The sequence below is a fragment of the Macadamia integrifolia genome, chromosome 3, assembly GCF_013358625.1.
Source record: "Macadamia integrifolia cultivar HAES 741 chromosome 3, SCU_Mint_v3, whole genome shotgun sequence".
NCBI lineage: Eukaryota > Viridiplantae > Streptophyta > Magnoliopsida > Proteales > Proteaceae > Macadamia > Macadamia integrifolia.
Window position 1 is genome coordinate 25215370 of NC_056559.1, and position 15362 is coordinate 25230731.

At 34.1% G+C, this 15362-nt stretch overlaps 1 protein-coding gene across 1 annotated transcript; it reads right to left on the reverse strand.

Annotated features, from left to right (window-relative positions):
- Positions 1-10562: 10562 nt before the first annotated feature.
- On the reverse strand, positions 10563-15105 carry LOC122073203 (protein NRT1/ PTR FAMILY 4.3-like). The gene is made up of 5 exons (XM_042637743.1): positions 14744-15105; positions 14078-14295; positions 13110-13544; positions 12327-12469; positions 10563-12042 (listed from the first exon to the last, which is right to left on the reverse strand). The coding sequence occupies exons 1-5, from the start codon at positions 14874-14876 to the stop codon at positions 11148-11150; spliced, it is 1824 nt and encodes a 607-aa protein (XP_042493677.1). The 5' UTR covers positions 14877-15105; the 3' UTR covers positions 10563-11147.
- Positions 15106-15362: the final 257 nt, after the last annotated feature.

Consider the following 15362-nt stretch of genomic DNA (forward strand, 5'->3'; position numbering starts at 1 on the left):
TAATCTTCAACTTGATTATAAATATCTCATTGAAATCAATAGCATAAATGTCTATATCACTTAAATTTTTCTCCATTACTTATTAGTATTAATAGCCACACAAAATTTATATTAATAATTTGTATTAGAATTAATGTTGTGTTTTTATTTTTTAAGTCAACAAGTTAATAGTGTGTATTACAAATAATGTTCTATTATATCAAATGAACATAATTTGACAATACATTGACTTGATCATGAAGAAAAAAATAAAATTATTATCACAGTAATTATACACTTTTTTTTTTTTGGTGAATCAGTAATTATATACTTACATTCTACTTATGTACACTTTTCATGTTTAACACTTAAATCTTAGATTTGAGAAAATTTAGTATTCTTAAGAATGTATAGTACTCATTTATTAATCTGTAAACTTTTTCCACAACTTTCTTTTGGTAAGATTATATCAATCTTAATGAAAAATCAATCAATTAACTGTAAAATATCTTGTATAATTTGTTTTCATTTCTAATTGTATTTTTGTAATTATTACTTAAAATATAAAAATATTTGATATCTTAATTAATTATAATGAAATATATGTAATCTAAAATAAAACTTAGAAAGGGATACTATGTTATAGAGAGATTAATATTCATTAAAAAAAAAAAAAAGACTTTAAAGCATATTTAAATTTATTATCCTTTAGAAACATATGATTATTACATGTCTGCTTAAGGTGGAATACATTACACATTATTAACTATTTATTTCAATATATTAGATATTCAATACATATATAAGTGGTAAATTTTAGGAGTTGGATAATTATACTGTATCTGTGGCACCATTAAAATGATAGATATATAAATTAAGCTAAATCATAAATTAACATAAATGGTATTTTTGACTAAGAAAATTTGAATTTAAAGTTTTTATTGCTTTTAAAAGATACTCTTTCTGCAATTGATAAAAGGTCTTTTTAATTGGTTACAGTTTGAATGACGTACCATTATAATGCAGTTGGACTCATTATGAAAAGTCACAGCTTTATCTGACATCGTTTTTATTTTCGACCGACATGACTATGCACCTAGTCATCGTTTTAATTGTATTCATTTAGTTCCACCGACTAACATTTATGTCATATGAGACTTATTAATAACATTTTTATTTTTACTTAGAAATTGTACTTTTTTCAATTTAATTAGTTGTCAATTAATGTTTTATAACAAAACGAATGAATCTATCACTTAGATAGATTTAATTCTAATAAATTAGTTCAATTTATACACTAATTTATTATGTTTGAGAGGACAAGTCTTTAAGTTCAAAATACTAATTTACAAGATTTATAGCTTTAGTAAATTTAATATATTCTCTTCATTGATATCTTATCCATGCTAAATTAATACTAAGTTCTTAAATCGAGATAGTTGAAGCTTGATCCATTTCTTCTTTCTTTGTTAAATTTATTTATCACAAATTAATAATTCATGGTCATTTAGTAGGCACGATGAATTTGGCAGCTATGATAACTTCTATGTCTATAATTATTGTTCGAAAAATAAAATTTATATTTTATGTTTTTCAAATATTTAAAAGTACTTGCCACAAAATAAATGATCAATTATTGAGACACATGATAGATATTATTTATGTTCAATGTCCGTGATTTAGGAACATGAGTAATTTTGTTGAAAATGATTTTGACTAAGTAAAGAAAAAAAAAAAAAAAAAAATGAAGATTTTTTAAAAGGTGATTTTGAAAATGAAAGGTTTTGTTTAAAATATTTCTTTTAAATCAGTAAATTATTTATTCAATGATGATTCTTGACTTAAAGTTGGCTTCAAAAAAATTTATCTTTATAATTTAATTTTAAGTACTAATATTTAGAGTTGCCATTACCAATTAATGAAACAGATAAAAAGTACTAAATATTATATAATAAAATAGCAACATTTAAAGCAATTATTGATGTGAGAATTTTCATTTCATGTATTCTTCTTTTTTTTTTTTCTTAACTAAGTTGTTCGGGGTTTTTCATATATTCTTCATTAGTGCTTCTAATTTAAATTCATTTATATGCATTTAGGTGATTGTGTCTTTATTCATTTTGAAAGGACATACCACTTTAATATCGATTTTACAGATTTTTTTGTACAACTTGATCGAACATCTCTGTTATTTCCATTTGATGTAATTTTTTTGCTGCAATTATTTTGAGGCAGGTAAGTGCTAGGCAACACAAACATCCTATATTGTTATGTGATAGTTCACTTAGCACCCAAGTTTGAGGTACAAATTGACCCTACTATCCACTTATAAAAATTAGACAAATATTCTAAGTTTGTCCTTGTGAAAAAAAGAAGATAGTAAAAAATTAGTTACAAATTTTAAGATTGCAATAAACAAACCAACAATAAAAAAATAAATATTTGGGGAAAAGTTTGATACAAGAAGAGCCATAAGAGAATTGTGTTGGACCATCAAATTTTCTATGTGACCAATCAAGGGTTTCTTGATCTAACCTATGGTTTTTCTATGCTAGGCAACATATGTTTTATTATACTTTAATGTTTGACATTTTATACAATATTATAGGTGGTTATATTACTCGCAGTGCCTCTTCTATCTCTCTATCCATTCAGTAGTATTACATACATGAATACAAGTTAACATACATTAACACAAATATTCATTTGCAGTCAATATATGAATGTAGATTATAGTTTAAATTGTTTTACATATTAAAAAAACTAGCTTAGGTTGGCTTAGATATATATGAAAACAATGACATTTAGTGTGAAGAAAACTCCAAAACTGTTATTAGAAAGATAAACTTCGAGCTATCGTCTAGATGACGGTTTAAGGTCCAAATAAAACGAATCTGAGCCACATGTAAAACCAACACAATAGAAGATGATCGTAATTATGGGTTTAGAAATGTGTTAGGTACAACCCACTTGGTCTAAATTCGATCTTCCAAATTACTCATTATTTTATTAAAATAAAATATATTCTTAAAAATTCTAAACACAAGATAATCATATCAAGAATAGTAATAACTAAAATAACTAGTAGATAATTAGTAATATCTTAAGAGAATTTTAAAAACTGTACTCAAAATTTAAACTAAAATTACCATCAATATTACTTAACAAAAACTTAATATGGTCAAACTAGACACCCAAATGTGGTTATTCGTGAAAAAAAAAAATTCAAGAATCAACCATTTCAATAATGTTAGTGAAAATAATTGGCTCGCTTCCGGCTATCTGAAGAGCACCTTTCGCCCTCTTAGAAGTGGATTCGAACCACTGACACAAGGATTTTTAGTCCTTTGCTCTAAATGGCTGATTTTTTTTTCTAAGCTATGAACATCTCCTATTCTGCACACAATGCATGCAATCTAAATCTTAGATCCTATAATATTTTGTAAAAATAAAATGAATGAAGTTATAAAATAAAGTCAAAGAAAATATAAAAAATTCAAACAAAAAATAGACTAAGAAAGTATCATGCTTCTCCTTCCTCTTAAACTTAACCAGAATGAATGAAAAAACAAAACTATGTGTTTATGAAACTAAAAAGGTATCCTAAGAACCCTAAAAAAACCTTGATACTCTAAAATATAAAAGTTTAAGAAGATTAAACTTAGTGCACGAAAAACCTAAAAATCCAAATGCGTAACCATAAGAAGGCATAAAAAATATTTGAAAGTGGTAATTAACATTTACCTAAAAATGATGAAGGAAAAAAACTCAAGAAATAATATACGACATATTTGATTTCATCCAGAACTTTACCAACTAAGCATTTATATCTTTACACAATCCAATGTAGGGAGGCTTCTCTCCATAGGGTCAATGGTAAAATCATGCAACAATTTTCAACTATCGATACACAAGGAAGGTTTGGATACGTGTAGAAACCTCATTTTGTTACTCCCAAAGTGTAGATAGGGAATGATGATCAGGTCCTTACGCAAGGTCCAACTTATGGCTTTATGGCTTTATTAGCTTTATAGCTTTAGAGGTCTAATTAAGAATTTGCAAATTAAAATTATGAATTTTAGAGTGTGTAATTACCAAACTATGCAATATAAGACCAAACCTACAGTCTTTATATGGCTTTTTTCTTTCTTGCCATTTAGAATGAGAAACCACCATAGTAGTGCATGTCCTCTCCGGGACCTCCAATATAGAATGTGCTTTACGGCTCAGGTTAGTCAAATGCAGATCCCCATTAAACAGTTGTAGTCTTCCATTTCTATTTGTAGGGGGAATTTAATGCTCTTTGGGTTACGAAAACAATGATCCAAATCTACAATGATGGTTCTTAAGTTTTGTATGGATGAGGCTTTGCTGTAGTGTTAATCCAATGAGGATGGCTTGGGCCCCAAAACATACTTTAAATACGGAGATCAAAGATTTGGCCCCAAAACCATTTTATCTAGTCAGGTAACTTTTATCATATCCTTTGTTAGTGAGGAGGGATTTCAATTAAGGGTTTAAATTGGTTTGGTTTCGGGGTATTTGGTTTGGTTTCAATTCGTCCAAAGAGAGTGTTATTGTGAGATGAAACTGAATGGGTTCTAAAATTCTATACTCAAATTGAACCTGCTCAATTCGGTTTCGATTCCAGTACTAAAAATGTGATCCTTTTTCTCGTGAAGTATAATATAGTATAATACCATATTTCAGAACCGAATTTGGTCTGGTTTCGATTTTGGTTCTCGATTCTAGTTTTAATTTGACATCTTTAGATTCAACGCATATAGTTGGCCCATCTTTGTCAATAGCATGTAGTAGAGAGTCTAGAGACCAGGGTAGGAACATATCAACTTTATTGGGCCAACGTAAGCCCGGCCCGAGACATACTGTTATACCTAAGCTGAGGTGGCCTTAGCCTAAAGGAGCAAGCTAGGCTGGGCTGGTCTGTCCCTAACGTAGCTTTAGTCTGATCTATTTAGAGGACTGCTGGATGAAGGGGGCATAAGAATATTATAAGTTAACTATATTTTTAATTATTGGTTTGATTAGTCTTAGAATTATTTTTTGAAAATTTATTTTTGGGTAGTAGCAGTCTCATTTTTTATTACTTGTATAGCTCTATTGGTGAATGCTTAGCTCTGCCTTGTTCAAGTGATACTCTAAAAGCCACAAGAGGGTGGGCTGATGAATAAATGTGAATAGCATCATGAAAAGGATTATGATCGTTAGAATGCCATGAAAAATTTTTAATTTCTAGGATATATGGAAGAATTTGGTAAATTACGCAATATTATAGACACAAAGGGTGTGAAATTACCCTCATGTATCTTGTAAAATCACAAGACTCTATCATTATTGATGCATTTGTGTTCGCTCTCATTGGCTCCTATGCTGATGTAGGGGCTACAAGAGAAGGTAGCAATCACTTGCCCGTAAGAAAAAGTGAAAATAAGTTCTAGGAGTACATGGAATACTTCATTAAATTACCAAAAATACCTTTTAGATAGGTTATTTACATAAAAAGAAATAGAGTAGTTTCATTATTGGTTATTACTAGTAGCCTTAATTCTTTCATGTGTGTAAAAAAAAAAAAAATCCTTTACCGATATCGCTTTGTTCGTGCAAAATGGGCTTGCTCAGCATTTAATATGGGTTTGGGCTTGATGTTTACCGTCCATGCCAAGATTAGGTTATTACTCAAACTTTTGGTACTGGGCCTAGCCACCATGTCCATTGCTAGACTAGCCCATTAGCACCATCCTCGTTCACTGTCTACAAAGGAGACAAATGAGAAGAGCTGCATCCACAGATACTGAGTCCTTCGCTTTCAACTTCCAAACGCCTCCACTAGTTATCAAGGCTAGTGTGTAGGGATGAAATCTAGGTCTCGGCCAGATCATCGTGTGGCCCTTGATTTAGCGAACAGGCCGGTTTGAAACAAGCCCGGAAAGTCTAACTAAATCGCCCCTAGCCTGATATAAGATAGGGCTAGACCCAGGCACTAAATTGATGTCAGCCAGCCCGATAGCCCCATGACCCGTACGAGGCCCAGCTTTATATATATAAATGGGTTTATGTTTCCGGCCCAGTTGCAAAGGCTACGTGGGCAAACGAGAGCCAATCAGCATACCGCTATCGGTTAGAGGATAGATGCTTTGGTTCTTGAATTTTTTGTATTAGGATATCAATTGAAGCCCCAATGTTGAAGAACGTGACCCCTCTCTCTCTCTCTCTCTCTCTCTCTCTCTCTCTCTCTCTCTCGGGAACCGTTGGCAGCCAATCCAGGCCCAACAGCGATGCAATCACCATGATATCACAACAGTAATGGCTGATGGTGCCACTTCAAGCCGTGGACTTAACATTGTTAGATTGATTTTTTTTTTTAATTTTTTTTATCATTAATATTGATAAAAATAGATTAAGAATTGGAATCCATAAATCTTATGGAGGATGTAGAGTCTAGGATGATGAAGAAGAAGAAAAACAAGAAGTCGGGTTTTAAAGGCTGGTGAGAGTAATTTAAACCTTGAGATTCCCAGTTCATCAATTACTTTTTTGGAGGGTTTTTTGAATTCTATGGCCCTTTCAAATTTTGAAAATGATCCTAATGATGGTGAATTATTCCTTCAAATTTCGAATTGGGATGCAGCTACAACCGTTTTCTCTCCAAAGGAAGAAATATAGTTGAAACATAGTGAGGAGGTGACCGATCAAGTTGAGGTGAACCATAGTGTGAAGATGACCCGTCAAATTAATAATATAGAGGGTATACATAGATTTTCAAGAGGAAGCGTCAGAATCAAATAATTACGGTGGTCCTGATGTCTTTAGAAACCTGACCCATCCAATCATGAAAAACTTTCAGTGGAAGAGTCGTCTCAATAAAAGGGCTCCGTACTATTTTCGCTTCCATGATTGGGTTACTTAACTCTTCCATGATATCTTTTTCCAATTGCAAAAACTTTATTTTATATATTACATGAATTATGTTGTAGGGTTTGTTCTGCTTGATTTAGGAACCTCTCTTTCTTTCTTTTAGTCTTCCCAAAGAATGTTGTAGTAGTTGCCTTTCTCTGTGTTTTTATGTCATTTTCTGCTTAATACATTAAAATTACTTATAAAAAAAAAAAAAAGGAATCCATCCAATCCATTATTAACTGATATTAGTTCCAAAGTTTAAACTCGATTAATTTCATTCTTCGGGATAGTTATAGTTTTAATCCTAGCCCAGAAAACGTGGAACTGATTAATCCCGTCCCAATTACCTAAATTGTACCAATAAACACCCCTATAATTAGTCAAGATTGGGTCTTTTTTTTGACATTGTAATCCTTTTATTAATTATTATTATTTTGGTAAAATCCTTCCATTAGTTATGTATATTATACATACATCTCTTAAATAGTATTTATATTATTTTTGAAATATTTTTTCTTGTAAAAGGTATTTTATGCAATGCTTAATATATATATATATATATACACATATAGATATGTATATATATAATTTAAAGAGTCACGATTTCAACATTTTATTCTTCCTTTAATATTTTTAAGTGAATTAATTATTCCTTTAATAATGACATTACAAGATGCACCTAAATATTTCTGAAAAGCGGGCTAGCCCGAGCCCACTTTGAGGCCCAGAATATTATAGTGGACAGATTAAAGATGGGCTTTTTCTTGGGCTGAACCTGAAGCCGACATATAGGTGTGGACTGGGCCACTATCAGCCCAGTCTTTTTACACCAGTGTTAGGCTGTTAGCTATACTGGTTTGTTCCTCAAGTTGGGGTGTGGTGGGGGTTGAAGGGGTGACAAAGAAGACTCTCATTTCAATATTAATGGAATATAAGGCATTTTTGTACTCAATGTTACCATGTGCTTAGTTTTGAGAACTATCAATACTTCTGGATCCTCTCCCCACATGGTGTTCTTTTCCTATGGCTTTGTTTGATTGCAAAGGGAATGCAAACTTTTGATGTAAAGTGGAGTTTTTTTCCCTGGAAAAATAAATTTAGATGTTTGATTGCAAAGGAAATATATTTTACATGTAAAAAATATTTCACTTATACAGTAAAACTTCCCTTTTTTATTTCTCCACCAAAATAGGAAGAAAAAAGAAAACCCTATTCTCACGATCTCTCTCTCACTCTTGCGACTCTCACCCCGCTCATGACTCTCACCCTGCGAGCAAGGTGAGGTGATCTCTAGAAGGACCGGAACACATGCGATGGAGAAACACAGGTAAGATACCCTCTCCCACCTCTCTGCCTCTTCTTCGTCACCTTCGCCGGTTCAGGGGTCGCATCCCTCTTTCTTTCTCCCTTTCCCTTTCACTGTAAAATCTGTAACATCTCTCTCCTAGTCCCTAATGCAGCCTCTATCTTCTCTCACCTTGAAGAACTCGATGCCTTCATCTATAACACCATTCTCAGAACTGTCGTGAACCTGAACAACCCAGATATTGCAATTGGCTTCTATTTCTCCTCTCTCTCTCTCTAATCTGTCTCACCCTCTCCTATATCAATCACTGATCGATTTTCATTCTAACCCATTTTCTATTGTTAATAGATTGCTTGACGATTAACAAAATTGTTAGGTTTTAATTTCTTCTTCCTCTGGGTTTTAGTTTATGTGTGTGTGTTTTGATGAAATTATGCTTGAGTATTAGTTGTTTGGTTTTCAATCTTTCTCTCGCGCATATTTCAAACCTCAGAGGACTTTCAATTTATGTTTTCCTTCTTCTTCTTGAATCTAGAATCAGTGTGGCCTGTAGAGGAAGCAATCCAATTTCAGTTCAGTAGAGGTGAATTCTGAAGCTAATTTATGATACGAATTAAAGAATTCATATGGTTAGCATGGGTTGTTTACTATTGATGATAATATAAAATGTCTATTTTTTTGGTAAATAATATAAAATGTCAACCAAATTATATACTAAAAAAACTGAAATGTGATATAATTTTGCCCAATGACTTGCTGCCATGATAATTATTGGAGTTCTTTTGTGCTTCTTCTCCCTATTAAGATCATGCTTATACATCCAACGTACCTTTTTTTAATATGTTTTCAACAATTTGAAACATAGATTGAGAAAATCCTTTTGCCTCTTCTAGTAAATATATATATAGCATCTTCAATTTTTTTAAATTCTATATCTATTCTACATCTAACCAAACAACTCTAGAAAATGAATTTCACTTCACTTCTATTGCAACCAAACGACTCAAAAGGGAAAAAAATTTCCTTCACTTCCCTTCCCTTCCCTTCCCTTTCCCATTTCCCTTGCAACCAAATGCAGCCTATGAAATTCTACTTTTCATGAAGTATCAGATTACGAGTCAATGATGCATTAGTTGTTGTACCTCATAATTCGAATGCCTCTTAAACGGTGGGATCCCCATGTTAAGAGGAGAACTACTCTCTCCACATGGGGTGTTGATCCACACTCCAAAATATGACCGTTGAGATGACCCGTGGATCCACTCATATAGCAATTAAATAAAATAAAAAATAAAAATGGTGATAGGGTAAAATCTAAATCTTACCAGTATTTGGCTACATTCAGACCTCCTCTTTATAAGGATAGAAAGCCCAAAATAACTGAGCTATAATGTGAAGGCAACCTTTTACCACAACAGTGGAATAAGACCCATCAAAGAGAAGAAAGGGCAGACCAACCACTCTTTAAGAATCATTGGACAGATGAAAGTTATATTCTTAAGTTGACACTTGACAAGAAAGATGATTTTAAGAACAAAAGAGGGTTTAAGGGTTCAGCACCAGAGCAAACGTGTCATGCGCTCCATCTTGTAAAGGGAAAATGTCTTTGGCATGTCATCAACAGGGCTATTCGTCATTATTGGATCCCCTGATAGTCTTTTAGCCAACATAGGGATAGAAACATTATGATGGAAAACACATTCTCTGTAGCCATTAGTGTTAGGAGGAAGACAATGCTGATGGGGGTCCTGCTAGAAGAGAGGCCAAGCTCTAAGAGAAAGACACATCAGACATGTATGAGACATGTTCCCTTCTTAAAGCTAAATGATTGAAAAAGGAACTAATACATGCGTAGAATCATTTTATTCTCCCTAAGAGTTATAGGATGTCTAGAAAGTAGAACCTCCCCATTCCTTTTTCTTTTCTTTTTTATGTGTGATTTCAATTGAAGGTTTGATAAGAGAAAAAAAAAATAAAAACTCTATAAGTTTTATTTGGATATGATGGATCTCAGTGCAATAGTAAGATTCTTTCATTATGATTAAATGGTCACAGATTCAAGCAGTCAAGAAAGAGCTTATCCACGAAGTAAGAGTAAGGTTATGTACATGATATAGTTCTCACACCTCATAGATAGTGAGAGATAGGGTGAATAGTTACTTGCAATGAAAGGGATCCAGACTTTTAGTTATTTTTTAAACCTACATACCATTTGCATGTATTGATATTTCCAATGCTTAACCATTGGATATACGGAAAGGAATACCTAGGCGCTTTTTTTTTTTTTTAGAAAAATACCTAGGCGCTTGTATACATAAAGACTCACATGAATAGGGATGAAAGAGAGTATGAAAAGTAGTGTATACATTATTTTCCTTTTTAAAATTTATTGATAGAGACTTTATTTTGTTTCAAATACAAGTATCACATCATAATAGCAACCTCTTTTAACAAATTAAAAAGCACAAAGCAACACTTCCCACCACACCACTTACATACAAGCTTTCTTTTTCTTTCATAAAAATATGAGGTTGCTTAGTCCTCCACGCCCATGATCATAGAACAACACTCAATAAGGAAAAGGACCTAGCAAAACAAGGTGAATGCATTGGATCTTGGACATGGAATTGGACCTAACTTCCTTTTGGATCCTTGAAATGAAATCAAGTAGAAGAAGACCTTTGGACACTCAAAAAGTCTATCTTGTACAGTCAATTATTAAAGAAAGGGAAAAAAAGGAAGTAAGAAGGAAAGTCTAAAGGTTATAAACTTAAAGGGTCCAACAAAGTGGGTCTAAACCCAACATAGCATTTTCTCTCTAGCTTTATATATATATATATATATATATATATTTATATTTGTTTCCAATCCTTTTCTTTTATACAAGACTCAAAGGAGGAGGTGAAAGAAGGGGGGGGGGGGGACACTAGGAAGATAACGTTATTTAAGGCATAATATTCTCATCTGCCACATGCTTGGAAGAGTTGAAGCTATGGTGCTCTACATCTTCAACATAAGAACCATGTGGTGGAGTGGGTGATAGAGATGGGTTATAAGAATACCATCTTGACCAAAAGAGATAATTAAAGAAGTTAATGATGCTAAGGGCAGCTAGCAACCAGTAGAAAAGGTCAAGCCTATCTTTGTTGAGGTCATTGTCACTGAGCCATCCTCCACCAGATGAATTTGAGGTGATCTTGTTCATTAGAGAAACAAGGAGGGAACTCAAGTAGAACCCAAATGAGTATGAACAGTAAGTCATGGCTGTGAGAAATGCTTGCATCCCTGATAAGGACTGTGTGTAGAAAAACTCAATGAGACCAACTGCAGTGAACATCTCTGATACTCCAAAGATGATAAACTGTGGTGCAATCCAGAAGATAGAAAGAATCTCTTTAGAATTCACAGCTGAGCTCCTCCTCTTGTTCTCTACTAGAGCAGCTGAGATCATGGAGAAGGTAGCGAAAAAAAGGCCAACGCCGATCCGTTGCAAAGAGGAGATTCCGGAATCCTTTCCAGTGAACTTTCTGGCAATTGGGACAAAGACAACCTCATAGAGAGGAACTACAAATATGAGAATGATGTAAGGAATAGACTGAAGTGAAGCTGGTGGGATTTTGAAACTTGATGTGAGTCTTGTGTTCATTGCACTTCCTTGTTGAACTGAAAATGTCTGGAGTTGGGCTAGAATGGTGTTGAATATGATGGTGCAGGCAAAGATGGGTATCACAGAGATGATTGTTTTCACTTGCTCTACTTGGTCCACTGTACATAATCTCCATGGGCTTTCCATTGTTTGAAACCCATCTTGGATTTTGATGCAGGCCTTGTCCAAGAACCTGAAATTATATTGAATATGTGAGAGAGAGAGAGAGAGAGAGAGAGAGATGTTTAGTGATCTTCATATGTTGGGAGTCTAGTCCCACATGGACTACTAATTAGCCTATAACCCCTCTTACACAGTATCAAGTGTCCGCAATACATATTACCACATGTGCAGGAGAGTGTTGGGGGTTTAATCCCACGTTAGGAGTCCCTCCACTTGCTAGTTCAAACTTTTAGGCTGGAAATTTTACATCGAGATGAGATTCTAGGTAACAACTTGTTGGTAAAATATTCGAACCTGAACTTATCAGTGTGTCGGAGATTCCTGGAATTATTCACGGCCGAAACTCGACTGTTCACTACATTAGTTTGGCTACCATGAAGCATCTCAGAATTAGATGGGCAAATATGTTTTCTTTTTGAGAATGCAGCAACAAGAACCTGCAGAACAATAATATACATAAATCAAGAGGGAAAGTAAGACAATTAAATTAATACAAAGGGTGATACCATTAGGATTTAATATTATAATCCTTCTTCAATTCAATGAAAGAGATCCAACTTTACATGATACCATGAATATGCAGAAAAAGACATCTCTATCATTCTATGCCCATAAAAACATGTACTCTCATACCAAAATTTCACTTTTTTATTTATTTTATTTTTATTAAGAAAAATTTTACAAAAACATTTCAAAATCAACATTATGATCTTATTGAAATTTAAAAATGAAAAAAATGGAATAATTGAAACTCATGATTCCTACTAGAAAACATCCTGATTGTCATGAAAAATCACTAAAAGAATGTTGTAAAGTCCACAGTAAAGCCAAGTTGTTATCAGCACAAACCGTCTATATTTATCACTTCTCATTAAAAATAAATAATAAATAATAATAAAAAAATCTTTCTTCACAAATGAAATTAACATAAATAATTTCACACTATTTTCAATGCCCATCAAAACATGTTCAAGAAACATGGACAAGCACAACCCCAAAAAGATAGACCACTTTGTTTGAAAAATGATAAAGAAAGAAAGTCACAGTGGCCACTAATAAGGGATAGAGATAGTGTACTTGAGCAATTGGAGTGAAGATGCTTCCACGAGGGGGCTTATTCCTGTAGACTAAGGTCCCAGATATCAAGCTTGTCATGCCCAAAGCCATGGCAGCGGCTGAGAGTCCAAACCCAACATCCATCCCTGATCGAGTCTGGACCCACACAAGAACAGTGAGGGCAATAAGCTCTCCCACACAGAAAGCAAAGTAGGCAGCATTGAAATATGTGGAGAGCTTTTTGGATTGCTTTGGGTCCTCCTTCCTGAACTGGTCAGCTCCATGAGAGATTATGTTGGGCTTTAAGCAGCCACTTCCCAAGGCTACCAGATAAAGTGCTACGAAGAAGATTAAGGCCTTGATGCCCTTGGCTGGTTCACACTGCTCAGATATCACGTTGCACTGAGGTGGCCTTAGCTGAGGGAGATGGGCTTGAATTGAAAGTAAGATAAAACCCTGTATAATTCACCACAAACACCATCTACGTTAAGAACAACTTAATTTTTATTTTCTCTTGTTGGGTTCTCTAAATTGTCAATTTTTTGCTTTTTTTGTTAATTTTTTTTTCTTCTTGTTGGGAGTTTAGTTCCATCAGATATTAACTAGTCTACGACCCCCCCACTTGTACACCTGGAGTCCCTCCGCCAATTGGTTTGAACTTTTAGGATGAAAACTTTACATGTTATCAGAACCATGGTCACATGTTTGACTCACTCTGCAAACGCTTAGGAGGAGATTGCAATTAAAAGACGGTGTCTCCTCAAACGCCTGAGCTTTGAACCAACCAACAAGTCCTTTCTCTCTCTCCCTTTTTTTTCTTTCTTTTTCTGTAGTTAATGGCTTACTTCTATCCTCTTAATTGGTTATAACATGTAATTAATAAAGTCTTTTAAGAGAGAGAGATACAGAAATTGTAAAGCTAGATCCAGATATTCTCTACTGTAGGAAGGATCAAATAGAAGATGCCAAAAACAGATGGAGATACTTACAGAGATCTCCACAAAGCCAAAGATCACCATGGTCCAGAAGCTCCCAAGATAGGAATCTGAAAGGAACCCACCAAATAGAGACAGAAGGAAGATAGTCCCCACAAAATTTGTCACTATATTTGCAGACTTTGACAGAGAAAAGTGCATCTCATTGAAGACATATGTTATGAGATTGTTTCCAACAGCAGCAATAGCCATTATCTCAAAGGCTTGGAGTCCTGAAAACACCCATCAACAAACTAATGAACATAAGACAGCAATTAAACATTAAAATTCAAAAGAGAAATGAAAACCCACTAAAACCCATTAATATATTAATATTATCATGTAAACTGAAAGGATTAACTTAATTAAATTCCCCGTAAAATTCTTTTCAAAAATTTCACCATTTCTTGGAGTGACTAAGCCTAGATTATCATATTCATTGTCAAAAGCCAGAGACAGAGAAATGCCTATAAAATTGCATCATCTGCATATACTAGAGAGCGGATCAAGTCTTCGAGAACCATTCTCATACATGGCTGATCCGTACAGATGGAATCTACTCAACAACCAATTCTGTGGTGGATTCCATCTGTGTGGATCAGCCTGTACAAGAACGTACAGAACCTGATCCACACTCCATATACTATGCATGCATACATAGAGAGAGAGAGAGAGACAGACCAAGAACAAGGGCAGCAGCTTTCATTCCACCATGCTTTTCAGGTTTGCAGGGTCTTCCTTTCCAATCTACGGCAACCTCATCCTCCACAGACATGGATTCACCTTTGAAATTCTGTCTTGTCTCAATATCCATTTCTCTTCACTCTGTGATCTTTCTTGCTTGCCTTCTAACTCTAACCTCAACTTTCTCAGACACAGCTGTGGACAAAGAATCTCTCGATAAACCCAAAGCCCTAAAACCAGAGAGAAACAAATGCTTCTAAGTCCCAATTGGGTTATCAAGAGGAAGAAGGGCCTTCGGCTTTGGTGAATTTAAGACAAAGCGGAGGCTCCGTATTTATAACCGCGGCCGCATGCCGCTCAGTGCCTAGGGAGCTGAAACCTCTCTTCTTTCCATCCTCACCAATACATCGGCATCTATTTGGCCTCTACTATCTGATCCATGGTGTAATAAATCGACGTCTTTGGGTGTCTGTGGGTAATACAGTCTATTCATATCTGCTATGTCTATCCATGTACAAGTGGTGCAAGAAACACTTGGAGACAGGGTCGGGAAAAGACAATGATACCCTGCCCGCCTAGATACTAGAAATGCTAGAGTGTATCTTCTCATTGATCC

What these genes read in the sequence shown, in the direction of transcription:
- LOC122073203 (XM_042637743.1), bottom strand. Translation starts at nt 14,876, where the DNA reads ATGGATATTGAGACAAGACAGAATTTCAAAGGTGAATCCATGTCTGTG. An exon ending in AGCTGCTGCCCTTGTTCTTG is followed by an intron (nt 14,296 to 14,743) that starts GTCTGTCTCTCT and finishes GGGTGTTTTCAG; the next exon opens with GACTCCAAGCCTTTGAGATA. An exon ending in TTGGCTTTGTGGAGATCTCT is followed by an intron (nt 13,545 to 14,077) that starts GTAAGTATCTCC and finishes TGAATTATACAG; the next exon opens with GGTTTTATCTTACTTTCAAT.